The sequence below is a fragment of the Parasteatoda tepidariorum genome, chromosome 2 (genome assembly GCF_982258835.1).
Source record: "Parasteatoda tepidariorum strain Cologne lab strain chromosome 2, Ptep-v5.0, whole genome shotgun sequence".
NCBI classification, from domain to species: Eukaryota; Metazoa; Arthropoda; class Arachnida; order Araneae; family Theridiidae; genus Parasteatoda; species Parasteatoda tepidariorum.
The window spans coordinates 89,330,548-89,357,979 of NC_141756.1; the positions used below are offsets into that span (position 1 = coordinate 89,330,548).

At 26.5% G+C, this 27,432-nt stretch overlaps 2 protein-coding genes across 3 annotated transcripts; one reads left to right on the forward strand and one right to left on the reverse strand.

Moving 5' to 3' along the window:
* Positions 1–400: 400 nt before the first annotated feature.
* On the reverse strand, positions 401–11,509 carry GCS1 (mannosyl-oligosaccharide glucosidase). 2 transcript variants are annotated; one of them, XM_043041362.3, is made up of 4 exons: positions 11,191–11,509; positions 8,735–8,866; positions 5,984–6,561; positions 401–2,544 (listed from the first exon to the last, which is right to left on the reverse strand). In XM_043041362.3, exons 3-4 carry the CDS (start codon positions 6,554–6,556, stop codon positions 637–639), a joined length of 2,481 nt encoding a protein of 826 aa, XP_042897296.2. In that variant the 5' UTR covers positions 6,557–6,561; positions 8,735–8,866; positions 11,191–11,509; the 3' UTR covers positions 401–636. The 2 variants fall into 2 exon arrangements, with proteins under 2 accessions (XP_042897296.2, XP_071033911.2); XM_071177810.2 differs by having other exon boundaries at positions 11,012–11,266.
* LOC107441176 (DDRGK domain-containing protein 1) lies at positions 11,491–25,624 on the forward strand. Its single transcript, XM_043041363.3, has 8 exons — positions 11,491–11,947; positions 16,098–16,214; positions 17,831–17,937; positions 20,101–20,202; positions 22,740–22,862; positions 23,026–23,061; positions 23,152–23,208; positions 25,356–25,624. Exons 1-8 carry the CDS (start codon positions 11,842–11,844, stop codon positions 25,569–25,571), a joined length of 864 nt encoding a protein of 287 aa, XP_042897297.1. The 5' UTR covers positions 11,491–11,841; the 3' UTR covers positions 25,572–25,624.
* The last annotated feature ends 1,808 nt before the right edge of the window (positions 25,625–27,432 follow it).

Consider the following 27,432-nt stretch of genomic DNA (forward strand, 5'->3'; position numbering starts at 1 on the left):
AGGAGATAGCATGCAATTTTTTTAAATTGTTTTTACTTAATATTTATTCTTCTCTTTTCCGAATTTAGAATATATTAAGAATAATTTAGAATATAGTAAGAATATATTTCTTACCGAAAGTTAAAATTATTAAGTGTTAAAAAAATTTTTTTAATAAATAGTACATCCATTTAGAGACATACATACATTTTCTTAATATACATTTGAAAAAGATGTTTGAGCCGAGAAGAGTTTCACCTGGGCATGTTTTTTATTTACAAGTCTAGGAGGACGTATAAAAAATATGGAAACTTTTTGAGCCCTGCTATGCATTGTTGCAAAAAAAACACTAAAAAGGTCACAATATTGGAATACTCAAAATAAGCTAATTAATACATAAATCAATTAACACAAAATCCTCTGTTTTAAAAACACATTTTTATTTTCCCAACAAATAAGAATCATAACAAACGTAATAAAAAAAATATCACTTTATCAGTGAAGTTTATCAAAAGATGGTCGCTTACTGCACTGTCACATTACTTTCAACATCAAACACATAAACAATTGAAATAAATAACAGAACAATAAAACAAATACAAACATTTTGTATTCATACACAGTATGAATAATGGTTTGCTTCAAAAAGAGGCATTTTTAAAAAATCTCAGCCATTAACAATACAAGTAAAGCCGACCAACCTGTAAAAGGATGCACACCTTTTCCCTCCCCAGTTCTATCATCATATTGTTCCCATATAAAACCTGTTCGTTTATACTCATCTATTATATTTTTCACAACATTGTCTCGCAATTCTGTGTATACACTTCTCGCCTCTTTTTTATATGGTCCATCTACAACACTGTAGTGATGAAAAGCTCGGATAGCAAGAAAATTAATATTGATCCATATAGACCCTCTCCAATAGGGAGGATCATGTTCAGTATTATATTTCAGATAATATGGTGAACTCTTAGAAAGGGACCTCAACCCATAATCTGTCCAGAGTAAGTTAGGATTCTTTATGTCAGCCATTACTTTTATAAGTTTAGGATTATCAGCATCAATGATTTTTAAAAGGAATGGAAAAAGACTAACATAACCAAAATTATTGACAAACCTCAAGGCTGGTTCCTCTTTTACTTCCCTATAAGTAATTGTTTGAGTTTCATGACTTCCCGGTGAAAAAGGAACTTTCTCTTGAACCAATTTAACACTCCTGGAATGAAATCCATAATCACAGTAAGATTCAGTTTTAAGAGACCAATGCAATAAATCCAACAGCTTATTATCCGTTAAATATTGGTGAGTATTGCGATATTTCTCTACAGGTTCATCAATAAAATCTCCGATATCAGCTAACACACCAGCAGCAAAGGCAATCCAACATCGCAAATCTATATGCCTTTCATCTATAGTTGGGTGAGTAGCACGAGGATAATCATCTAATCCAGAAGTCAAAGTTTTTGGATTCAGCTCTGCATCTGTCTGAGAATCGCGTCCCCGCCAACGGTAAGTACCTGGAATCATTCCAGCTTGAGTTCTATTAAACCAACCAAACCACACTTTAAGACGAGGGAAAGCTCTTTTAAGAAAATCTATATCTTCTGGAATTTCTCCAGTTTTCATCTTATTCAACAATCTCTCAAAAGTCAAAAAGAGAGTTGGTGGGTTTGCATTCGTGTTTTTTTGAATAACAAATTCTGCTGGGACCCTTTCTCTTGCTTCTACACCCAAAATTTGTTCCCTCGGAATCCATCCTTCAGTGTTTATTAAATCAAGCCAGTGACTTAGAATATCTTTAGAGATCTCAGGATTCCATTCAAGGATCAAAAGGTTATGAAACCCTTCATCCCACAGAAAGCCTCGAGGGAAAAATGAACGAGATGGTACAGCCGTGTACAAAGGAGCCTTCCAATAACTTATTGGATCTTTATTATGACTAGATTGGACTAAAGAGGAACCATAAAAATACCCAATACCACCAATCATATTACTTAGAGCTGCCCAAGCAGTTTTAATTTCTTCTGGATTGTATAGTTTATCCAGAAGACGAAATTTATATTCAAATGTTTCTTCAAATCTTTTCATGTGATTATCTAACTCCATATTATACAATGGCCCGATAAATTTTGATGGTCTACTTGTAAAACTACCAGATTCAAAATAAACTTCAAGCTCAAATGGTGGAATGAATGTTACTTGATATACAATAAAATTTGGTGTAAATTTATCACCTTTTTTGTTACGAAATATTGCCTCACCATTCAAACCTAAAATTTGGAGCTGCACACGCTCTTTTGCTTGAAATTGAGCAAGGTGGCTAATTACAGATTCTTTTAAATGTGCTATAGATGGTGCGTAGGTTGAAAGATAATTATACTTTAAAATAGTTTTGCTAGTTTCAATTTCTCTAAACTGAATAGTAAAATTTCCAAGCTCATTCATATGCCCCCGAATACCACGTAAATGGCCTTCATTAACGACAAAAGGTGTCAATCTAGCATCAGCAGTAGCATAGGCATAAAACATTAGAGAAACTGGAACAGGTGATGGATTGAATTCCTAAAAGAAAAAAATAGCATTCAATATCAACAGTTTGTTACGAAAAAAGAGATTATTAAAAATTTAAAGGGAGAGAAAGTGGCTTGTGTGAACATGAGAATAATGTGGAGAGCTGAAATATTTTAGCTATCTATTACTCAAAATTTCTCTGAAAACTAGGGTTCGCCAAGTGGGCCTACTTTGAAAAAACCTGCCCGGGTTTTATTGGGTGTGCCCACCTTGAAAAAAGCCACTTGAAACGATAAGTGGGTTTTTTTAAAAAAAACTTTTTATTAAAACTTATTGTTGCACATTTAATTTTATATCATTTATTGTACAGCATGAGTTTGTCAAATAGAGTTGCAGGATTTATATAATTAAGTTTCTAATATTTGTAAAGTAAAAGGAATTCGAATCTAATTTTATAGTAGGTACTATTGAAAACTTTAAGTGGGTTTTTTCAAAAAGTAATATTTTAATGAAATTAAATCAAATAGAAATTTAATAATATAGTCTGAAATATCAATTTTTCAAATATAGTTGCATGCTTTATATATTAATAAACAGGTTATTATTAATTCATATGTTTAAAAAAATTCAAAGGAAACTTTTTTTTACTAAGTGATACATTAACGAATTTAAACAGTTTTATTTTCTGGCTTTAAAAAATAAGCTAAACTTTCTATACAAGAACATTTTAAAATTATTTATCTAAAAATGAAATCATTTTCCTAAGATAAATTATTTGAGAAAAAAAATGGAGTAAGTAACTGATACTCTTTATAATTATACGCAATTTTAATTTCACTTTCTATTAATATTATTATAAAAACATAGAAGACCATTAAATATTTATTTCAGTTTTTTATTAAAGTCAAAAGTCAGATGAAATTTTATTTTTTACTGATTATAATTTTCTATTGGGTTATATATATATACATATATATATATTAATAAATGTTTAATAAATATAGTAAATAAATGCGTGTGAAAACAAAAAGATTAATAAACTTGTTCCTTTTATATTACTGCATTTATATTTTATAATGCTTGGGTTAAAAATTGTGAAACGTTATGTATTTAACAATAAAGAAGATTCAAATATGTATTAGTGATAAAGCGTTATTTAAACTTAATATAAAATATGTATAACAAAATTGAAATAATTTTTTGGACTTATTTCTATTTTTAAGTTTATACAACACTTTTTAATAAAAAAAAATATTTACACAGTAAAACTTAAAGTTTATGAGCACTAAATAAAAAAACCCAATTTTCCCCAGGTTTTTTGAAATAAAACCCAATTTTCCTCGGGTTTTTTTCAATAAAACCCAGGCTGGTTGGGTTTTTTCTAAAATACCCAGGTTTTTTCAAACCCTACTGAAAACTCTGACAGAATGAAACAAACTGCATTAAGCTTTCATAAGCAGTTAAGAAGAGCAAAAATTGAACTTATTTTGGAAACTTTGGAGTTTGTAGTCCACCCCATGGCAGAATCGTGGCGACATTGTCGCAGAACGTTACCAAGTTCCTGCAGAAAGATTTTTCGTTTGGGATGTAAAAACTTTTTTTTTCTTTGTAGAAATTTTCGAAAGATTTTATCTTTTCTTCAGAATTATATTCAAAAGATGCCTTTCTCGCGCATTCGAGTGGAAAAAAATGCTTTTTCTATTCTCATTTGAGAACAATGAAAAATAAAGATTAATGAAGTAAAAAATTTGGTTTCTTCGCGAGCGCTCGCTTTCTAAATTTTTTAATAACTTTATTACTATTTATATCCAGATAGCTTAAAAATCTGATATTTTTATTATATCATTTATTGCAACAATTGAATCTCGAAATGAAAATGCGCATTTAGTTACCCTTTTTTGAAGAGTCCGATGTACTGCTACTGATTTCCCAATTTCTTAATTTTTTTTTAATGAGATGATGATTTACAAAATGCAAAAAAGAAAATAATTAGTTTGTTTTCCCCCTACAAAATGCAAGAATATAGCCCATAATATTAGAATAAAAAAAATATTACTTATTTAATTAAAAAATTATTTTATTTGATCCGAAAAGTTTCTTCTTTTTTTTTTTTTGAAGTTGACGCTTTTGTTACTTAATTTAGTAACACGTATATTTGCTATTTTTAAAAGTATCTTGCAGAAAGATATTAGTAATAGAGAGGTATGTCACAGAAAGCTCAAAAAAATTCTGCCACAGGGGTAGTCCAAGCCTGTACGTGGTAAAGTTATGTTTTCAAATCATTTGGGAAGAAAAATTCGTTTCTCAAAATGCTATCTTATTCTGCCTCAAACTATGGCCTTGTTTTTTTACAGAATTTGATATTTTAAAATCCTCGTGGCAACAAAAAATATCATTCTAGAAAATTAATTTTTAACAGCAGTTGATTCATTAAAAAAATTAACTTGATTGAAATTAATAAAATATTATCTTGAAATTCGATTAAATGAAATATTTTTTTCACTAAAACTTAAAATTCATCTATAATGTAACTTGACTTTAAAACAGTTTTTTTGCATAGTACTTGTCAGAATATAGATCAATTGTTAATATTATGATTCAAGATAGTATTTTTAAAATAAAATTAGTTTTACTTGCTTTTTTAAGTAAGAATAGATTAAATAATAAGTTTTATGACTAGCTGACACTAGCGTCAAGACATCTGGATAAAGTTAACAAAAAATTTAAAAGATTACATTATTCAAACACAATACATTCAAATGATCTTATACAAAGTAAAAATAATATGCTAGAAATATATTTTGTTGAAATACATATTTTAAAATTTTAAGAAAACGAAAATTTATTATTTTAAAGTGGTATCTTAGAATTTGTCGATTTTACAACATACTTTAGGTTTATCCAATTAAACAAACTGCTAACTTTACTTACTTCAGGATAACTCAAAAAACATAAACTTAAGAACCAAAACTTATTATTTCTTCATCTCTTAATTACACTCAACATTTGAGCTTAAAAATATTGACAATGAAAATATGGTATACTAAAAGTTACACTTTCACAAAATGGCTTACACTTTTACAAAATGAAAATATATTATTTTAAAATCAGATATTTGAATTTGTTGATTTTGCTGCATATTGTCAGTTCACCAATTAAGTGTTCGGCGAAACATTTTAGGATAACATGAGAACTCAAAACATTTTATAATTTCTTCTCTTTACTACACACAAAAATATTTGAGCTTAATAGGCACAAATGAAGAGAATATGGTCTGCTAAAGCTAATATGATGATGTACACTGATGAAGTACTGATATGATATAATGTACATATTTTTACAAAATGAAAGATCATTTCAAAATAATGCCAATAAAATTTGCCAATTTTGTTGCATATTTTAAGTTCATTCAATTGAAAAAACTCTATTTCTTAGAATATTCTTACTTATGCAATGTCTAGTTACAACTATAAAAAAATATATATCTTACTTTATGCCGAACAGAGATTTTTGCTGTCCAATCTCCACCATGATCACCACCTGGTTGCTTTACAAATGAAGTAACAAGGAAATAATCCTTATCTTCAATTTTTTGAATGCCAAAATTTTCTCCATCATGCTCTAACCAACTGTAATGCTTTATATTATCCCATTGGTTACACCAATGACGAATCTCTATTCGATTACTCACAACCTTTTGAGTAAACCACATCATACCAGTAGCTAATGTATTCTCGCTACGAGTCTGAAGTCCAAAGTAAGCACCAGATCTGTAGGATCCCCAAAACTTTTCTGGTACATCTAAACCACTTTTTATCACTACTTTTGGAAGATTTAAAGGAGTAACAATGATGTTTTCTAAATGATGTTGATAGAAAAAATATACCACACAAAGAATAACAATTATCACATTTGCAGCCACAAATATTGCCAGTTTGTTATTCCAATTTTCCAAATAAGGACTTCTTTGTTTGACTGATCGAGTTGTAGTAGAAGTTTTACGATGTCTAATATTGCTATTATTACTTCGAGAATCTTTAGCATGCGTGCGTTGTCTAGCCATATTTCCTGAAAAAATTATTAATTAAATATGATAATATAGAATTAGTATAATGTTCATAAAATTAAACATCCTATATAAAACTTATTGCTTATTATTAAATAAACATATTTTATATGTATGAAACATAAAAAGCTTAAATTAATCTTTTTATGTTAGTTCTTTCCTGAATATTCTTTTATTTTATTATTCAAAACAAAATGCTTTCTCACACTTTTAAATTCACATCCTGTCCTTTAATCTATTTTTGGCTCAAGTATGCATTTAATTAAAAGCAAGACATTTTTCCCTTTGCTCTCTGTGGGAAACGCTCGACCTATTTGATAAACCAATTACATTTACTAAGATTTCCCTCTTTCCCTAAATTGAAACCTTCTACGGCTTTACTTTGCAAGATTTTCCCTAACATATAACCGAGGAACACAACTTTTCATTTACACTTTTCATGCTGCTCTGACTAATAATTAATAAATAAACTTTGTACCCTCCTGCCCTGCCTTAGACCTGTTTTAATCCTTTCACTCGGCAATGGCATTATATATATATATATATATATAACAAAACGTATAGGGAAAGCACTATTGTTAAAATTTAATTAACACAAAAAACTGAACTGTATTCCTAATGAAATGCTTGTTTCTTTTTTTTATTACATAGCAGAAAAAATTCTTCAATGCATTAAGGAAATTAATATTGATGAATCAAAAAATGAATTGAAATAAGTAAGGAATTATATCAAAAGACAATTACTGATACCTCTTTTTAGAAATTAAATTGTTAAATTTTATTAATTGCTTCCATTAAAATTATTCATCACACTGCTGATAAGAAGCTTAATACCTTAATTGTTTTACTTATAATACATTAAAATAAGTAATTTAAAAAAAAAAACATGTTAATACTAGCTTTCTAGCTTTTAGGAAATAATAAAAAGAAATTTCAGTTATTCAAATATCTGTATTTTTAAATACGTTATATGAATCTACTACATTGAAATACATTTGTAAAGTTTTTTTTTCTTTTTTAATTAAACTTATACACTTTATTCTAAATTTAATTTTTTTAATGACTTCTTAATTAAAAAAAAAAGCATTCAGCTAATTCAAACATAGGGAAAATGATATAACAAATTTTAAAAAATTTTATCTCTACTTATTTTAATTTTTATAGTCTAAAAATTGAATAAGACAGTTAAATCCAATAATAAGACATTTTTAAAGATTAGAGAAATCACTTTGCAAGAAAAAAATTTGCTAAATAATTATTTGAAATTTTCGCCATTGAAAAGAAATTAAATGCTTCATTAGAATTTGAATTACAAAGCATAAATTGTACTGGTTGGGTTTTCAATTTGATGGGCGCAAGCGAAAAATGGCCAAAAAATGTAGAATTCTGCCAACTTTTTTTTTTAAACACATAAAAAATAAACACAATAAAATGAAAATTTAATCAATTGGAATTCGAATTGAATTTAATCAATTGAAAAAAAATTGAAATTCTTTGTCTTCTATCTAGTTAACTGAAAAGTACCACCAATTGTATTTTGCAATGAAAAATTTTAAAGATTCGTACAAAGCTATAAAATAATCAATAAATTTATTGCTAAGTATTACCAATTTAAAGGCAAATATACAGTGTGCAACTTTCTCTTGAATAAATATCAAGGAAAGAAAAAATATAATAAACTTATCTTTAAAATAGAGAGTATTTATTATACAAGGATATTCCATATTTTATTGTGACATTTTTCTATTATGCATAAATGTTAAAAAAAAATATCATTTTTTTTCTAATTGGAAATTTGCTCATTATAAGAGCATTCAACTACTTCAAAATTAAAATGTAAAAACGGAAAAAAGTTAAATGACATTGCTGACAAATTGCTCAAAATCACACTCTTATAAATTACAATTTAATTCAAACTTTTGAAGTTATCCCATTAAACAAACATAAAACAATTAAGTAATAAATAAAAAGGCAATGATTTGTACCTTGATAACAATATAAAATTTTCAATCCAAATGCATGAAAATTTTAAAGTTTTCAAAATAAATGATAGATTTGTAGCAAATGTATAATAGGCTAAAAATAAACATAAGTGAAAAAAAATTAGAAAAAAGGAACTTTAATACCAATTTGCTCATGCAACATAAATACAAACCAAAATAATTTAATTCTTACTGTTTATGGAATATTAATTCAAAACTTCTTTCTTCGAAATTTGTTTACATAACAATTCTCTTAATTTTTCTTCAAATCCTATTTTTCTGGCTTAATCCTGAAATCATCTGTTTTATTTTTTCCATCAAAGTCCTGAAAATTCAAATATATATTACATGAATATATAAATAATAAAGCTCAATATGTAAATAAATTTAAAATACTTGATATGGTAGTAATTGATACTAAATCTTCAGAAGCTATAGCATTCTTATGATATATGTTGAAACAGAAAATTCGACAATTCCATCATTTATGAATATCGTGTTTGCAAAATATCAAATCAAATGCTTCTAATAATTTTTGTTTAAGTAATTGTTGACATCCTTTACATTTACTCTGATTTTCAAATACAATATGAAGCACAATCTGTTACATAGCTCATTTTTAAAAAAGTTTTAAATTTCTAAGAGTTATAAAAAATTGGCATGGAAATGTCACAAAGAGTTATTTTAACAAAATTTATTAGAACAGCTGGCATGACATTTATAAATGGAGCAATCATCCTATTATAACTATCTTACATAAAAGAAGTTTCTATTTCATAAAATATACTCTGAATATAAAAATATGATTTCAGCTAACTTTAATTTATTATTTAAATATGATTTCAGCTAATTTCATTTTGTTTTTTTAACAAAAATAAATTTTTGTTTAAAATGAATTTAACAAAATGATAATAAAGATTCAACAAAATGATTGTTAAAATGATATTTTAGCAAAAAATAGGTTACAATAGGAAAAAGTAGAAAATTTAATTTTAAATGGGAAAGAGATATTATTTGATGGAATTTAGTCTATTGATATTTCTCAAGACTGATTTCAGTCCCCACAACTAAAGAGTAACACCCACGGCCTTTTAGATCTAAGAGAAACAGTTAGACAAAATCAATTAATAATAAATTTCTGAATATGAATGGAAAAAAAAATTTCAAATTACTTTTTTTGGAATTTTGTACTTTAGTACAAAATTAACTTCAATAATTTAACTGACTTTTTTTTTTAGAAACTATTAGATCGTTTTTTTATAATTAAAAATAAAAAATATATATTTTTGTTTTTATTTAGAGCATCAGAAAAAATATAGATAAAAGGAACACAGGGGTTCTGTGTACCTCAAAGGATTAACATCAACTAAAAATCATTATTTTAAATACTCATTTTAAATACTCATTTTAAATAATAGATTCTTGATTGTTTTTATCAATTAATTACTTGTCAATATTCATGGTATTACACTGCATGATAAACGTAAAATATTCAAAATTGACTAAGTGTGATAATTTTTAAGTGAAAATACATTTCTTACTAGAAATTTACTGATTTCCAGTAATAAAATGTCAGTAAAGTTTCAGAGTCTTAATATGACCATTTGCTGGTTGACTTTTAGTCACTTAATATTGTTATTATAATCACTTTTTCAATATATATCAGACAGATATAGATTTATAATCTTCTTATAGTAATTATTTATAATTATTCATCATACATAATTATTTATTATACATAATAATTTACTTTTCCATCTTATATATTATAAATAAATAAAATGGAAAATAAGATGAACAATTTCCATTAAGTTTTCTCTTAAAACAAAATGAAATAATAAACAACAGGGCATATTTTGTGTTTGCATATAATAATACAATAATAATATAAAATTAAAAAAAATAGTTTAAAAAGCTAGCAAGCATTTAGTACAATAAACAAAGCGGCAATACAAGGAATCTTGACTTTTAAGCTCTCATGTTATGTTTACGTCTTCTTTCTTTCAGCAAATTTCAAACAAAAATTTTTAGAAAATTAATTAGAAATTCCTACCAGGATTTAATTATAATTTAAAAAGGAAAAGCTTGTTTTATCTTATGTTCAGCAAAATTCAAAAGTATCTTCTGTAAGCTACAACTAATTTTGCATAAATTTCTTTTTTTTTTTTAAATTAACGAATACCAATTGTATTTTTCTTTCGTATCTTAACATATCATTACAACATTATTAAAGTTTCTACAATCCAAAAAGATATTAGAAGTAAATACGAAATAATTTCTACAAACTGGACACTATAGAAATTTAGTGATGAAATAAACAGTAAATTTTTGTTGGGTATGACCATAACTTTTCAGCAAACACAGCGTTTAAGTAACTTAAAACTTGGCAGCAGTGAGATTATTTACACAGCAATACAAAATACCCTGCAAGCTAAATATTATATTTGATTGTATTTCTAAAACTTCTCACTTTTCTTAATTATAAAGCTCAATATTTTCATATAATTAAATGGGGGGAAAAACACTGCACAAGTAAGTATAAAACAATTTCTGTTATTAACATGATCACAACAAATACAATATATTATCATAGAATAATTGTATCATTTGAAAATTTAAAAGCATAGCAGATGGTAATAAATGGCATACAGAAATATAGAGTGTCTTCTTTTTAATAAATTTTACTGTTTTATAGCGATAAGAATAAAATTACTCTGTACACAATGCAGAAAAGCCGCTTAGAGGGGGGGGGGGGGCAAATAAACAAAACAGTTTGAGGCTTTGTCTCACTAAAGTGTTAAAACATTAAATCACATTTGAACAATCAATTTCTTAAAAATTATAAATTAAATGCAGTAGTAAACAGATTTAAGAAGGAAATTTTTGCATCGACGTGTCTCGCATTTTATAATTTTTAGCTTCTTAAGACATTTCTTACAACTCAGCCCGAAACACAAAACAGTTACGTACACCAATCAAATATACTAAAACATTTATTCGATTGATTCTACTTTTCACATTTTCATTCGTAAAAAGAGCTTAATTTTTATTATCAGGTTTATTCGGTGCATTCAGTTTATTCCGAACATTCTCATACTTATTCGAAATCCTTCGAAGTTCTGCTCTGTTTCTGTTTGCTGATGTTGATACTTTTTCATTTAAATATAGAGCTTTTAATATTGTTCTAATGTTACTTTCTAAAAGTTAGCAATGTATCACATTTGTTTAAGCCTATAAAATTTAAATTTTTACACTACACACTTAACACAATAGCTCTTAGGTTAATTTTATATATCTATTATGGAGCCAATGATATTGGTTGCTGTTATTGTTGCTGTTATCATATTGCTTTTAGTTTTAACTTATTTAAGTAAAAGAAGATCAAGTAACAACACTGATAACGAGGGTAATTATATATACTTTAATTTTGTATTAATTTCTATGTTTAGGTAATTTGTCGCTAAATGTTTCTGAATTTTTAAAATGCCATCAAATTGAAAATATTTTAGTAATTAGAAACAAATAATTCTGATCCTCTTCAGTATAAAAGTTTAGCCTTGTTTTGTACAATTTAATGTGTTGAAAAATGTAAGCATATTTTACGTAAAATTGTTTGTTATTTTACTCTCAATTGATTAACATCTTCCTGCATTGATTTTGCGAAAAAAACACTAGCAAAAGTCAGGGTTGGATTTTTGACATGACAGTGGTAAAAACCGTCAAAAACCTACTGTTTTCTTTAATTTATGGCATATAGCGAACAATATATTATTTTTACATAATGGCCTTTATAAATGAATGTTGTAAATGATTGCTATTGATTTTGCAACTATATACATGCATTCTTATAGAAGGATATACATTCATACAGAAATACTGTAATATACTTATTAAAAATAGTGATACTTACTTTTATCATTAGGTACTCAAAACACAAGAAACAAAAAAGCTTGGAACTATTAATAAATTCTAGAACTAAGAAGAAGAATTTAAAATTTGGCATTTCTTAAATATTAGAAATAAGCTAAACAAAACTTTCAAAACTTGTAACTACTAACAAACTCTAAGTCAAGAATTACTGCTATTTTAAAAACTTTAAAACTCAACTGAATAAAAGTTAAGAACTTTTATTCAGTTGAAAAAGCACATTAAAGAAAACATAATTACAAACAAAATTACATGTTCAGTTGTCGGGGTTTTTTATGTTTTCGACAGGGGAGTTTTTGACATGACGGTTAAAACCATCATGTGTCAAAAACTTGCCAGCCCTGGCAAAAGTACAGAAATACTAAAGATGTCTCTAGATCAGTACGCCGATTTACGCTTACTAAAATCTTCAAGTTCACAGTAAGTTTTAAAATATCTGCAGTGTTCTTGCATGCCAGTATTCTATTGTTTCCATAACATAAGATTTCCGTATTGACACCTGCCTCAATTTCCAAATAAATTGCTTAGTTTTGCTGACTTTCAGTCATTTGCAGGCTAGAAACCAAAAGAATAGCATTGCATAAAGGGACCAACTCAAAAGGCATTACTTTTATCCACTATTGGTCATATCTCTACTTACATTTATACATATTTGTTTTGGTTTTTTTAATTTAAGAAGTTCAGAAATGTTTTGGTGATGGTAGTTGAATTTATAGCATACGTCCTTGTAAAACAACTAATGTCCAAATTGTCAGAAAAGCTTTAATGCTGTTGAAATGTCAGTTAAAAATGGTAATAGTGTAACTAATGAGAGTTGTTAGTTTACTTTTGAGGATACCTATTGAATGTTTATAATTACGGAAAGTCATGGTGCATTACGTTGGATATAATTCAACTCATAGGCAGGGGCGGATCTACTTAAGGGCTTTTTGGGCTGCAGCCCAGGGCCCGTGGATACAAAGGGCCCCAGTCCCCACTGAAAACAATCGGTGATATTTTAAATTTAAAAAAAAAATCTAATATTTAAAAAAAAATAACTATTATAAGGTTGGCAACCCTGAGATCAATCAACCCATGCATGTGCGCGTCTATCGAACGGAACGGGGAATTACCAGTTGCTTGTTTTTGGTCAGTGTATTTTTTCGTGTCTATTACGGGGGACTTCCCGCAGCGCCGCTTAACTCCCGACGTAATTTTTTCTTCCGCACTTCTGTTCTCGTCGTCAAAGTGTCAAACTTGTTTAGTTTACTAATAATTGTCTTGACTACCAGCAACCCTCTCATCCCACTGAAATTTGTTGATATTTTCTACACTATCATTCTATGATGTTTCTATGCTACACTATCTTAAGGATTTTTTAACTTTGCCAATCACTAGCTGTGAAGCTGAGCTCTCTTTCTCCAGGATGTCATACATAGAAAACAAATATAGGACAACAATGTCGAACCATCGACTAAATCATTTATCAGTTCTTTCCATAAATCTTATAATGTGCTGAACAAATAAAGGAATTTGCGCCACAAAAATGCAGAAAGGTTGCTTTATAATTTATATAACATAACTACACCTAACCTGTCAATTTCTTTTGAAATAATGTTGTACAGTTGCTGTTTGTATAGACAAATAAAAATAAATAAGTAAAAAAAATTAATAAAATTATTTTATTGTCCTATTTTTTTCTATATACTTATTTACATCACTATAGCAAACAGTTTTTTTTTTTGACAAATTTGCTATTAGGGCCCCAAAGTAGTTTCAGCCCAGGGCCCCACAAAATCATGATCTGCCCATGCTCATAGGATATGGCAGTGTTCTTCCTAAGCATTTTTTTAAGGGCGGCTGGCCTTTTTAACCCAATAAATGCGCTCTTTTTCTAAAAATATTCCATTTTGAAAAATATTAATTCACTGTTTAAATAATAGTAATATTTCGGTAAAGCTATCTGTGTTTATAGGTTTAAATCTGATTATTAAAAATATTTACTTCACTAGGATTATTCTCAACTGGTTAAATTCTTATGAGTATCTTTTTTTGGAGAGATATTAATTAATTCTTTAAGTGATTTTAAAACTATTTTTTAATCAAATTTCTTTTTTTTTTCCAAGTAAAAAAATGCAGCTTTAAATTTTCATTTTCAGATTAAATTATAGAAAAAAGCTTTCAAGTTATTTTTTTACTTCTCATTTTTGTTAGTTTTTAAAAAAAAAAAAAAAAAAAAAAATATGCACAGCGGTTGCCTTTTAGCATGCCTTTAAACTACAAATTTTCTTCGTATTTGATAATGCGAGAAAATTATTTTTTTTTAAATACACACATAAAATAGTATAATAAGGTAATTTAAAAATTTTTGAGAATGAAATTCAGTTATTATGTAATGTTACACAATTTGGTAAATTTTTGCAGTGCTAAGTAAGTGCCCTGTCAAAACTCAAAGTGCCTTTTTCAGAGAGAAAGTGCCCTACTCTATTTTATTTCTAGGGAGAACTCTGGATATGGTAATACTTATTTTTACAGTTTTGATTAATTTTTTTATTTTATGTTTCTATATGCAAGGTGCGCACAGACTCCTCATTCTCCATGGAAATAACGAAGTCTCCAAGGAGTATTGGAACTAGTTAGATTTCCAAATTAGTCCTTAGAAAAACTCCTTAGATTATTGTGTTGCATAGATAAACTTACTAAGTCCGCTGATGAATTTGCTGTCCAAGCAGGGAAACTAAATGATATAACTTAGCTGTCAAAATCTAATAATATAAGAAAAACTTTAAAAGAAAAAAAATGGAATTGCAAGAGTTAGAAGAAAAAAATAACAACAAATAATTTTAATTTTACATGTTACAAACAAACTTAATTAATAATTTACTGTGATTTTTTTTTTTAGTGTGTATAAAATGCCCTAGATTTTATTACGTATTCAAATTTAAAAATATAAGATTGGTAGAATTTTATGTTAATCTTTAGAACATCTGTACTTTAACAAGATTTATTCAAATATTTGAAATTGGAAAATGTATTTATGTGTAAAAATGACTTTATTTATTTTTCTTGATAAAGTTTGACAAAGTCAAAATTTATTTCAAAAGGGCTAGAAAAAAATATGCAAAATATACATTTTTGCAAGTTCCTTATAATTACTGCTTTTTAATTCGAAAAAAAAAACTGTCTAGTTATCTTTTACACAAAGTTTTTAAATTTTTGATAAGTCCTTAAAATTTTGGACTCCTTGGATACTCCTGACGCCCGGTGGCTGAGCGGTAGCGCTTCGCGCTGTCGTGCCTCAGGTCCTTGGTTCGATCTGGGGTCGGGCAAGGTTGACTCAGCCTTTAATCCCTTCAGTGGGTCGATAAATGAGTACCAAGCATGCTTGGGAACTTAACATTGGGGGTTCTACGTTCGGCTGACCACCTGACCAGAACATCTGCTCCTGCACCCCAGAGCCCAAGGTCAAGAAAACTGAGATGGGCACAGTAGGCCTTGGCCCTCTATGGGCTGTCGCGCCACTGAGTTTAGTTAGTTTAGAATACTCCTTGGATTTCTTCTTCTGATCTCTGTATGAACCCTGTTCTATATGTTTGTAAAGTTTTATTAATATTTTTTGCTTTGATGAATGAATGAGTATATATTTGTAGCACAAAGACCTCGTGCAGTTCCTGTTTTAAGAGGGGCTGGTGTTGAAGCACCTAGAAGAGCTGGAAGAAATGTTAGGCAAAGAATGCGACAAGCTGCTGCCAGATCTCCTGAAGAAGGTAGCTGCGTTTATGCAATATTTTTTTTATTTTAGTAAATTTAATTAAATGATCATTAAAGAATTAGTTGACGTAATTTTTCTCCTTTAAAGAAAGGTAATTTTTTGTTAGTAACAGAAGCAATTTCCATATTGATAACTGGTGTGCCAATGCTGCAAAATCATCATAATTTGGTTATTTTAGCGTTGGTATTGATCTACATTTCCAAAGCATATCACTTCAACATATGAAAGATAATGCTACTGTAAACGATTTTGGTATGTTTTGAAAGGCAAAACTGTCACTCTTATCAAAGCTGATTTTTTTTATTAGAATTTTCTGGATTAAATTATTCGAATTTATGTACAGTTCTATTTTTGAGTTCATCAAAATTATAATTGCATTCTCCAAAACACAACAAAAATTGTCAGAAAAATATCTTCTGAATCGAGATGGCACAAGGTCCGCTCTTCATTCGCTCGTCCAAACATCTTCTCTCAAGAAGGTCGCCTCCAGTGAAAAAACACCTGCTTGGAGTTCCAAGAATTTGTAAGAAGACTCAGCAGGGGTCAGCTATTCATGATGTTATACTACATTCTGGTTAAACATTGCTTCTGAAAGAAGAGTTTTTTTATTTTGCATTATTCTTACATTTTTCTGCTTTATATGAAGTCTGTACCAAATAATGTTGAACATTGATCCCAGAATTTACTTACATTAGTAAAGTTATACTGTAAGGAAAAAATATTAAAATTTGTAAAAACTATTCCAGTGGGAAATTTGGCTACATGCTAACAAGAATTTTTATATGTATATATAAGACTTGGTTTATAAAAGAAAAGCTCCAAAACATTTTGTATAAAAAAATTTAATGATTAAAAACATAATTTATTTCAGGAATTCTTACAAATTATTGTTTTAAATAATTGTTTAAATGTTAAGTCTAATGCATGACTGTTATAAGCTACTCTGCCGAAAGGATATTAGGCAAATTACTAATCTAAAAAAGCGATTCTGTAGCATCATATTTAAAACATTATTTGAAATGATTAACAATATTAATTTTATCTCCTGAAAATTATACATGTATATATATTCTATATTTTACGAAATATTACTTGCAATGAAGCAATGGGGAGATTTGATTTGAGTTTAGATACATTTTTTAAAAATTGTTGTTAGAATAAAAATTTTACATCTATTTTTGTTGTTTGCTGAAATGAGGATGTAAGAAAAATATTTGCTTAAATTTTGATGCTTATCTGTATCAGCCTTGGGAAGGTTCTTAAGAACAAATCCAATGTTTATTAAACCGCAAAATATTTATTAAAAATATTTTTGCAATTTTTTTTTTATTTTTTGGAAAATAAGCTTAAAACATTTAAATTTTATTAAAAAGATTTGGTTTGATACAAAAATAATTATTTCAATATTAAAACTTTTCTTTAAATTTTAGAAATTTTGGAGTTAGAGTAATTGAATTAGAGTATAGAGTTTGGTGTAAAGTTATGATTAAGAATTTTTGTAATTAAGTATTTAAAAAATATTCATTATACTTAGCTTTATAACTAAGTAATGTTATTAATTAAAAAAAAATTGTATTTTAAACATTAAAATATTTTATGTTTTTATATTAGAAGAGGAAGATTTGTTACCAGATGATATTGCTTTGCCTGATGGTAAAATAGGTGCCAAAAAATTGAAGAAACTTGAAATGAAAGCAGAGAAAAGAAGAGAAAGAGAAGTATAATTTTAAATCATGTCTAAACATTTTTTGTCTTGAAGTTTTAAAACAACTTATAACTTATTATTATGAATTTTTTTCTCTGAATATTCAGACAAATCACTATTAGTTACATCCCTATGTTAAACATCATTTGTCATGAAGAAAGCCTGTGGTTTAATGTTATAAATTATTTTTAAAAGACTAACAAATGATTATCATTAAATATTACCAATATAATATAATAAATGGAAAAACTATTTTGGTAATAAACTAATGTTCCTTTATTGTAAAAAATACAAATTAAAATTGTAGTTCATTTGATTAATTGGTAGCAAAAGTAACATAATCAGTGTACAAATCTTTATGTATGAAAAATATGTCTAAAATATGCATAAGTCCTGAATGTGCATATCAAAAAACATTGCTTCTGTAATATTTTTGTAAATTTAAACTTAAATATATTTAAATAATTATTTTGAAATATGCTACCAAATTAAGCAATTTTTTATTTATTTATATAATGTCTGCCATAGTGTTATCTCTAATGCCATTCTAATTTCTCTATAATTTAATTTTTAATTCAATTAGTTTAATGCAAAATCTGTGAGGCAAACTGTAAACTTGTAACAAACTACTTTTAAATATGTGGTTAAAGTGGACAATTAATTATCCTCACACTTCAGATGTAAATATTATCCATAATGTTATTTTTCTTTTACTCATTTAAAATCTTACTGAGGTTTCGCCATGTCTCCATGTCTTTTTTTTGTATTAGTCAACCCCATTTTTTTTATGAGTTATAAATCTACGTTATAATGTACAAAAAATAGAGAAAAGTAGCAGTAGTAAATTTAAAATTTAAAAAAATAATACTAAACACTTATTGTAAAAGGCTATCAGATCTGACATTTTTCATGAAACATCATTTTTCATAAAAGTGTCTAATTATCATAATCAAATGATGAAGTGGAAGAAATAAGAGTAATTGTACCATAGAGAATTTAATCAGACATTATAAAGCCATTGTGCTCTCTCTGTTGAATATAATTAGAGGAATCAATTTTTGCTGAAATTTACTTTTAAAAACAATTTAGCCATTTTTAAATATTTTTGAAGAACATAATTTGTTGTTTCGATCTGTAAAACTGAATTTTGTTCACTGTGACGAATTGTAGTTTATGTGCAACATTGTTTTTTTTTATTCTTCAAATTCTGACATTTGTACGTGTGATATTTTAACTAGTGCTGCAAAGTTCAATTATTTTAATGTTTAAAAAACATTAACTATTGTTTATTTTTTGCATTACATTTGTTTATTGCTCTTATAAATTTCAATTGTTTCACATTAAACAGTTCGAACAAATTTTTAATAAAATTTAGTTAGTGAAAAAATTATTATTTTTGAACAACTTTTTAATATTTAAAGGCTTTCTTTAAGATATATTTCATGAGTGTCTTTCACATCTGATTTTTGAGTGTGAAATTAAAACATAAAACTACAATTAGTTCTTTAATTTTCATGCTTGAAAAGAAGTTAAAAAAATTTCTTTAATATGCTAAATGTTTGCAATAGGTTTTTTTTTTTAATATTTTTTAGCTTGTTTTTAAATAAACCCAATTTATATAGATGAAAATTAATAATTTTCACTTGCTAGTGCAGACTTTCTGATATTAAAGTCAAACTTAACTAATTATTGAGGGAAGCAAGTACCCAGCACCAACAATGTTCACAATGTATTTCATTCTGAACTATGACCATGAGAAACAAATTTTTTATTTATATTCCAGAGATGCCAACTGCTCCGGACACGCCTAAATAATTAAAATAACGGTAAATAACTACAAAGTAAATTTTGCAAATGTTTGACGATTTTTGCTTGCTTTTTTAAAGGTGCAGCATGATGTAAGTACTAGAAGGTGGTGAATTATATAAGCCTACGAATTATGTAGAAATAGTGGTGGATAAAAATCTTCTAAATTGAATTTATTAAACCGAGAATCACAATTGATAAACTACCATTTTAGAATATATATTTGCTCTCCGGAGCAAGTTGGCATCTCTGATATTCTGTTATTTTTAATAAATTCAAATGAAACAAAATGCAATTTTATGCCTTATTTTATTTTTTTTAAATTTCTTTAATTTTGCTAATTAAAATATGATTCAAATGAACTTTTCAGAGAGAGCTTGAGGAACGTGAAGATAGAAAGCAACGACAGAAAGAGTTAGATGAAAGGAGAAAAAAACAAGAAGAACAAGAAAGAGAAGAAGAACGTAAAAAAGTATGTGTCATTCTACTTGTGTTTACTGCTGTATTTTTCCGTACTTCTATACTTCTAATTGTTGCTATTCTTGTATGCTTATACTTGAATACTTTTTGTGCTTAAACATTTTTACTACTGCTATACTTTTATGCTCGCATCAAATTAGACTTCATTATCAGTGTTAATAGCTATAAAATTAGTTTCATGTGAGGTAAACAATTTTTTTTTTAAATGCTCATATAGATTATTTTCTAATTTTATCAATTATTTTTTTCCTATTTATATTAATTTCAAGTAGTACATTTTATTACAAAAAGTTGTGTGTTCTAAGTGTTTTTCTTCCTCACTTTTTTTTTAAATTTCTAATTGAAATAAGGAAAAAAATTTCAATTAATAATTTTACGAAATGTATTTATGGGTTTTGGGATCATAAGAAAACCTATTTAAATAGTTCCTATTGCCTTAATTAAACCCAGGTCACCCCCTCAATATATATATTTATAAACATATCATTACCAAACATAGTTGGCCAATTTAAAGAGGGCTATTTATTCCATTCTAGTGAAATGTATTCTTTTCCTGCATTAAATAAAATTATTTGTTTACTTATTTATTTTTATTTTTGAAAAATTCTCCTAACTTAAATTATTTTATATTAAAATTAATTTTTCTTGATAATTTTTTCTGATTATTACCTGATGCTTTTAAGTATTTATCTAGAAAAATTTGACTATTCTCTTCTTGACGAATTTTGAATAAAATTATGGAAACGTACCTAAAATGTGAAGTATAGAAGAATACAAGAAATCATTTTTTTTTTTTTAGTGCTAAGTGTTTTAACAGTATTATTGTTGCTAATGATTTATGCAAGAAAAATTTAAAAAGTAGGGGAGAATGGGAAAAAAAGAATTATTTAATTTTTTATATAATAAGAATATGTAATTGTTTCTTAATTTTTTCATTCCTGGTAATTTTTGACAAAACTTCTTTAGACATTACTTATATCAATAGAAGGAAAGATTCAATTATTATTTTATTTATTTGTTTTTACTTCATTGCATTTGATAGTTCTTAAAAGGAATCATTTAAATACCACGTGACTTAAGTATAACATTGAGTTTAACATTGAGTTAAGTAATTAAAACAAACTGAAGGTGTGTAACTTGTTCTCATATTCTTTCAAAAATCAATGATTTTCTACGAATAAAATGCAGTTAATTTATTTTAAATAGTTTTATAAAATTCATTTTATTAAACATTAAAAACAAACCACATAATTTTTTCTAAAGGTTTTTAAGACATTAAGAGAGCAAAGTATTTTATCAAAAGCAAGTAATTTTTTTTTTATTATTTTGTTGTTCTGGCATATGGCTTTGTTGAAATTCAATTCTTCTTATATAGAGATTTTATAACATACAAAAAAAATGAGTTTATGTTACATAATTATTGTTAAAAAAAACTCTTTCAATTTGAATCCTCTGCACCATTATTTTATTAAAATCTTTACTACATAAATCTTACAGTTTACAAATTTTACAGTATAAGCTTATTTAAATTTTATTACATACCCTTTTTTGATTTAAAATTGTGAACAATACAATTATATAAAAAAAAGTTTTAATTAGCGAAATTTTTATGATAATATATTGTTTTATCAAATTATTAAATGTTTGATTTAAAACATTTTACGATAAAAATGAGTGTCATTATTATTAAATTGCCTCCTTAAAATGAATTTATTTTTTATTTATATTTATTTATTTATTTTGCTTTTAATAGTGCTCTCCCTAAGTGTTTTTAGAAGGGCAGCCAGCCCTGCTTGCTTTTTGATCTCTATAAAAGTGCCCTTTTTGTAAAAGTAAGCTACCATCCCTTAAAACACTGCCTATTTATTCATATTCCATTTTTAAGAAAAATTAATTAACTGTTAAAATAATAATTCCGCCCAAAAATTATCTGTGTTTATAGTTTAATTCTGATTACTACTACAAATATTTATTTTGTTAGGATTATTCTCAACTGATTAAATTTTTATAAGTTTCTGTTTTTTCAAGGGAGTATGTTAATAAATTTTTTAAGTGATTTTAAATTTTGTAATTATTTTTAAATAAATACCTTTTTTTAAATATGTGAGTTTAAAAAAAATTAATTTTCAGTATAAATAATAGAAAAAATCTTACAAGTCCTTTATCAAAAAAAAAAAAAAAAATTCTTTTTTTTTCATGTATGCGCAGAGATAGTCTCTCAGCATGCCTTTGATTATTATTTATAAACTACAAATTTTTCTCTTATTTAGATAATGATTGAAAATTAATTTTTGAAATATACAGATAAAATAGTATAAGATGGGAACTTAAAAATTTTTGAGGATGAATTCTTTTATTACATAATATTATGCATTTTAATAAATTTTTATGGTGTTGAGTGCCCTTTCAATACTCAAAGTGTTCTTTTCTTTGAGGAAACACTTTGTCCTTTTTTATTCCTAAGGAGAAATCTGTAATATTATATTATATTAAAATTATTTTAAAATAATGCCTACAATTCGTTTTAAGGAAGAGGAAGAAAAGGCTCTTAAAGAAGAGCAAGAAAGAAAAGAGCATGAAGAATACTTAAAACTAAAAGAATCATTTGCTGTTGAAGAAGAAGGCTATGATCAAGAAGATAATGCAGATGAAGTAAGTATTAAATATTGTGTGTTACACTTTTCTAAATGTACTGAAAAGTAATTTAGTTAAAAAATCCTATTTATGCTTCTTTCCTTTATATATATTAAAAGCCATTAATTAAGTTAAATTAAATATATTGTAGCCTTTGATATCATGAACATTTTCTTTTTAGGCCAATAAATTTCAAGAATTTATTGATTACATCAAAGTAAGTTATAATTACTTTACCTTTACATTTATTATACTATGAACTCATGAATTATAATGTTTTGAATTCATTCCTTTATATCAATTATAGAATCAGAAAGTAGTTTTGTTGGAAGATTTGGCTTCACAGTTCAAGCTTAAGACACAAGTAAATATTGATTTTTTTTTTTTTTTTTATTGTTCATAGTTTATATTTAAATCAACCTCAGACTGCTGAAAATCATTTATTGTAATCATTGTATTTGTAAATGGTACTCAATTAAAAATTTTGCATGCAGGTTGTAAAATATTTTTTTATTCTCCCTTTAATTCTGTCATATATTTTAAAAGTCCTTTTTTTAATTTCCAATAATTGGATATTTGGTTTTAATGATTATCATGTTAGTGTTTTAAGCTAAAAGAATTTTAAAATTGTAATTAAATATGATACTTAATATTTTATCATTCTCAATTTGCTAATGTCATTTGTGATTGCTTAAAATAACGGAAATGTTCTAAATATCTTTAAATTTAGGTTAATTTTTGAATATGTTTAGAGTTTTAATATTATCTGAGTTAGTGAATCTGAATATAGTGAATAACCAATATTATGTATTGAAACAATATTTCTGCAATAAATTAATACATAATTGTCTTAAATACATGATCTAGAAAGTATATTTTATTATTTTTTGTCACCGTACTACCTATTGCATCTTCAATGCAGAAATTTGTTATTCATTAATTAAATATTTCTCAGATCTAGGAATTTAGAATGTATTACAATTTATTGCTTTTAAATACAATTCATGCTAGTCTTCAGCATAAAATCAATTAATATGAAATTTTGTAAAGTTTTCTTCCTCCTTGTAAACAATTATGGTAATTCAATATAGTTTTATTTCGTAAACTGAAGTGCCTTAAAATTGAAATGAATTTTGTTTTCAATTTTCACACACTCTATCAGAGGATTGAATATCACTTTACTTCAATTTTGTTGAAAGCAATTGTGGATACTTATTGCCCTTAATTTAAATTTTATGACATGAAATTGTTTTTCTGATCAACAAAACTATCTTCTGGAAAAAAAATAGGAGTTAGTAAATTCAGGAGAGGAAAAACAAATTATGTATGCTAAAAAACACCAAAACGTTTTATATGAAGTTGAAATTGTGTGTTTGTTTGGAGAAAAAAATTAAAATCTTACCATAGTGATATTTTGCTTCCAGCAATTCCTATATCAATCACAGTTCCAATTTATTAATCAATTCAAATTTATAACTCAGTATAAAATTAGATTTTGAAAATAAAAATTAGATTTAATATAACTATGCTTTAACAATAAGAATGATGTTTGGAAATCAATTTAATGTTATTGTTATTTTAAATCAATGTTTTTAAATTTTTATTTTTGTTGTTGCTTAGGTACATTTGGTTGCTATCTAAATTCTTCTTTCAACTAAATATTTTAATTATGATTTATGCCGACCGTTATAAACCAAATTCAATTTACTTAGAGAGGGCATAAGTTTTGTTTGGATTTTTATATTTGCAACCATAATATAATTGCATTTACTTAATATAATTACCCAAAACTGGCACTCTATGTATTTTCATGCTCACCATTAAAAGTCAAAACATCACTGGCATGAATTATTTTATTTCAAACATGCTAAGGTAAATATTACAATGACAAAACCTTCAAAAAATTCAATTGTTTACAGTCATTGTGGTCATTTTGAGCACATAAAGACATAGAGTGCCAGTTTTAGGTCCCATTGTTAGTTAGATCTTCAATTCTATTTTAATTATTTTCTTTACAATTCATTGTTTGTCTGTTCTTTATGTCTTTTATTTTCTTAATATAAATTATTGTATATGCATCTTAAAAAGAACACAAGGGTAATCAAAGTGTTATATATCGTATTCTTATTGGTTACAAGCTTTTTTCTTGGTGCTTTGGTTTTTGTCCAAAATTTCTACAAGAGAGGAAAAGATTTCTTACGAATGTTTGTTTATTAATTTTAATGTGTCTCAATTTTTTAAAATTTTATATACATTGCTTTATTATTAATATAATAATTAATCTAATTTCTAACCAAAAAACTTTTAACCAGAGGATTGCCATAGGAAATCTCATAATTTAATTCCTTTAGAAGTATCTATGAAATTTTTCTCATCATAAAATCTTAATTTTTAAAAATCAAATGATGTAAATAATTATTTTCCGTTAAGAGTATTTTTGCTGTTCTAAATTTTTTTAATCATTTTTGTTTAGTCATAGTAACTAACTAACAGTGCTTTTATTTTATGCAGGATACAATTGATAGAGTTCAAGATCTATTGGCTCAAGAATGGCTAGTAGGAGTAATTGATGACAGAGGAAAATTTATTTACATTACTAAAGAAGAATTAGAATCTGTTGGCCAGTTTATTAAGCAAAGAGGCAGGGTGTCTATATCTGAGTTAGTGGATTGTAGCAACACATTAATTAATCTTCAACCTGAGAGCCCGATTGAAAGTTCTTCTTGAAAATGTATATTTTATTTTAGTGATGCCTTTATAATAAATGTTGTTTTATCAAAGTCCTATTTATTTATAAAGTTCACTTAAAAAATACAGATGATCTTCAACTTGCAATATTTTTTTATATAAAATGATAAAAAAAAAATATTTGTATTCATTTGGTCTTAATTTATTACACTTTCTTTAAAAAGCTTTTCTTCGTCCATTTAATGTGAATTTTTTTATTAAGTTTCAATTAATTACTCACAACAATTAATGACTTGGAAACAATTAATGACTCATCAAGATGCATAAGCATGCGAATCTTTAAAAATACATTTCTGATCTTTTTCTACTTTGCACAAGTATCAGTTTTTATTATATTTTATTATAAATGATATACTGTGTGGGGTTGCAATCATTTGTCTTGATTCTGAGCTATTAAATAACTCTTGAACATTTGTGAATATTTCTTTATTCATAAAAATTCAGCGTTTTGTTTTCAGAAGAAAAAAAATCTTACTGCGATAGAATCCTTAAAAAGTGAATATTTTATTACATCTGATAAGACTAATTAGATTCTGTTATTTTATTGGCTATAATTTTGAATTGAGCGTAATGAATCTTCAAGTTTCTGAGAAAACTCTTTATATAAGCACTATTTGCCTATCGAATAAAATTGAAATGCTCATCTGAAATTGTAATGTGAAAGCTGTGACTTTATAACAACATTTATTTTTTAAACTTTAAAGTCATACATTTTTGGGATTTGTTGAACATCTAAAAATTGTAGAACTATAACTAATTTATTATAAGCTTTTCCATTCAAATCGAAACCACAAAACTCCGGGTATTTCATCTATGGTTATCCCTTTAAATTTTAAAAATATCAAGACAATTACGAATATGACAAAATATAGTTTTTAAACTCTTTAATTTTGCTACCACTTTAAATATTTTTAAGCACGTTCAATCACTGTTTAAATGACAGCAGGACCAAGTACGGATAAAAAAATAGTGAATTTGAAAACTAGTCTAACCAGAGCCGGATTATACCTTTCGTAGGCCCTAGGCATAGCCGTTTTTGGGCCCTCCCCTCCCCTCTTTTCAAAATTTATGCTAAAATTTTCTTGCATATTTTTTTTTACATTTTTATTAATTTGGATTTTAATTTACAAATTTGTTTATTGAACTTTATCTGCAAATTTGGTGAAAATTTACTCATCCGATTTTGAGGAAAACTTTGTAGATGAATTTTTACTATTTTCAAATTTGTATGAACATAAATCTGCACAAGAAATGTTGAAGGCTCAAATTAAATATAAACTTGTGAATACTTTTCCAAACGTTCACATTGCATTAAGAATATATTTGTCGATTCTTGGATCAAATGCAGAAGGAGAAAGATCTTTCTCCAGATTAAAATTGATAAAAAATTATTTGCGTTCAACAATGAATCAAGATCATTTGACATCGCTCGCACTTATGCCTATTGAATACGACATTTTGCGTAGTTTGGAATTCGACAGCATAATACAAGATTTCGTTGAATCCAAAAATTGCAAAAAGTAATATATTAGATCATAAGATTCTGCAAAATAATTTATTTCCGAAAAATATTATATTTTTATTTGTATCTTCATAATTTTGTGCAAAATGCACTTGTTGTTTTTAAAGCTAAATTATTTTTGTCAACAAATTTTTTTCTCCCAAGTTTTTCGTAGGCCCTAGGCACGTGCCCATAGGTTAATCCGGCCCTGAGTCGAACCGTAGTTGGTTGAGTACTTCTAATAAAGTTTTTAAAGTAATTTATTACAATTTTTTCATTAACTAAATAATCAAGGTTTTGAAACCAAATATAAATTTTATATAAAATGATTAGAATAAT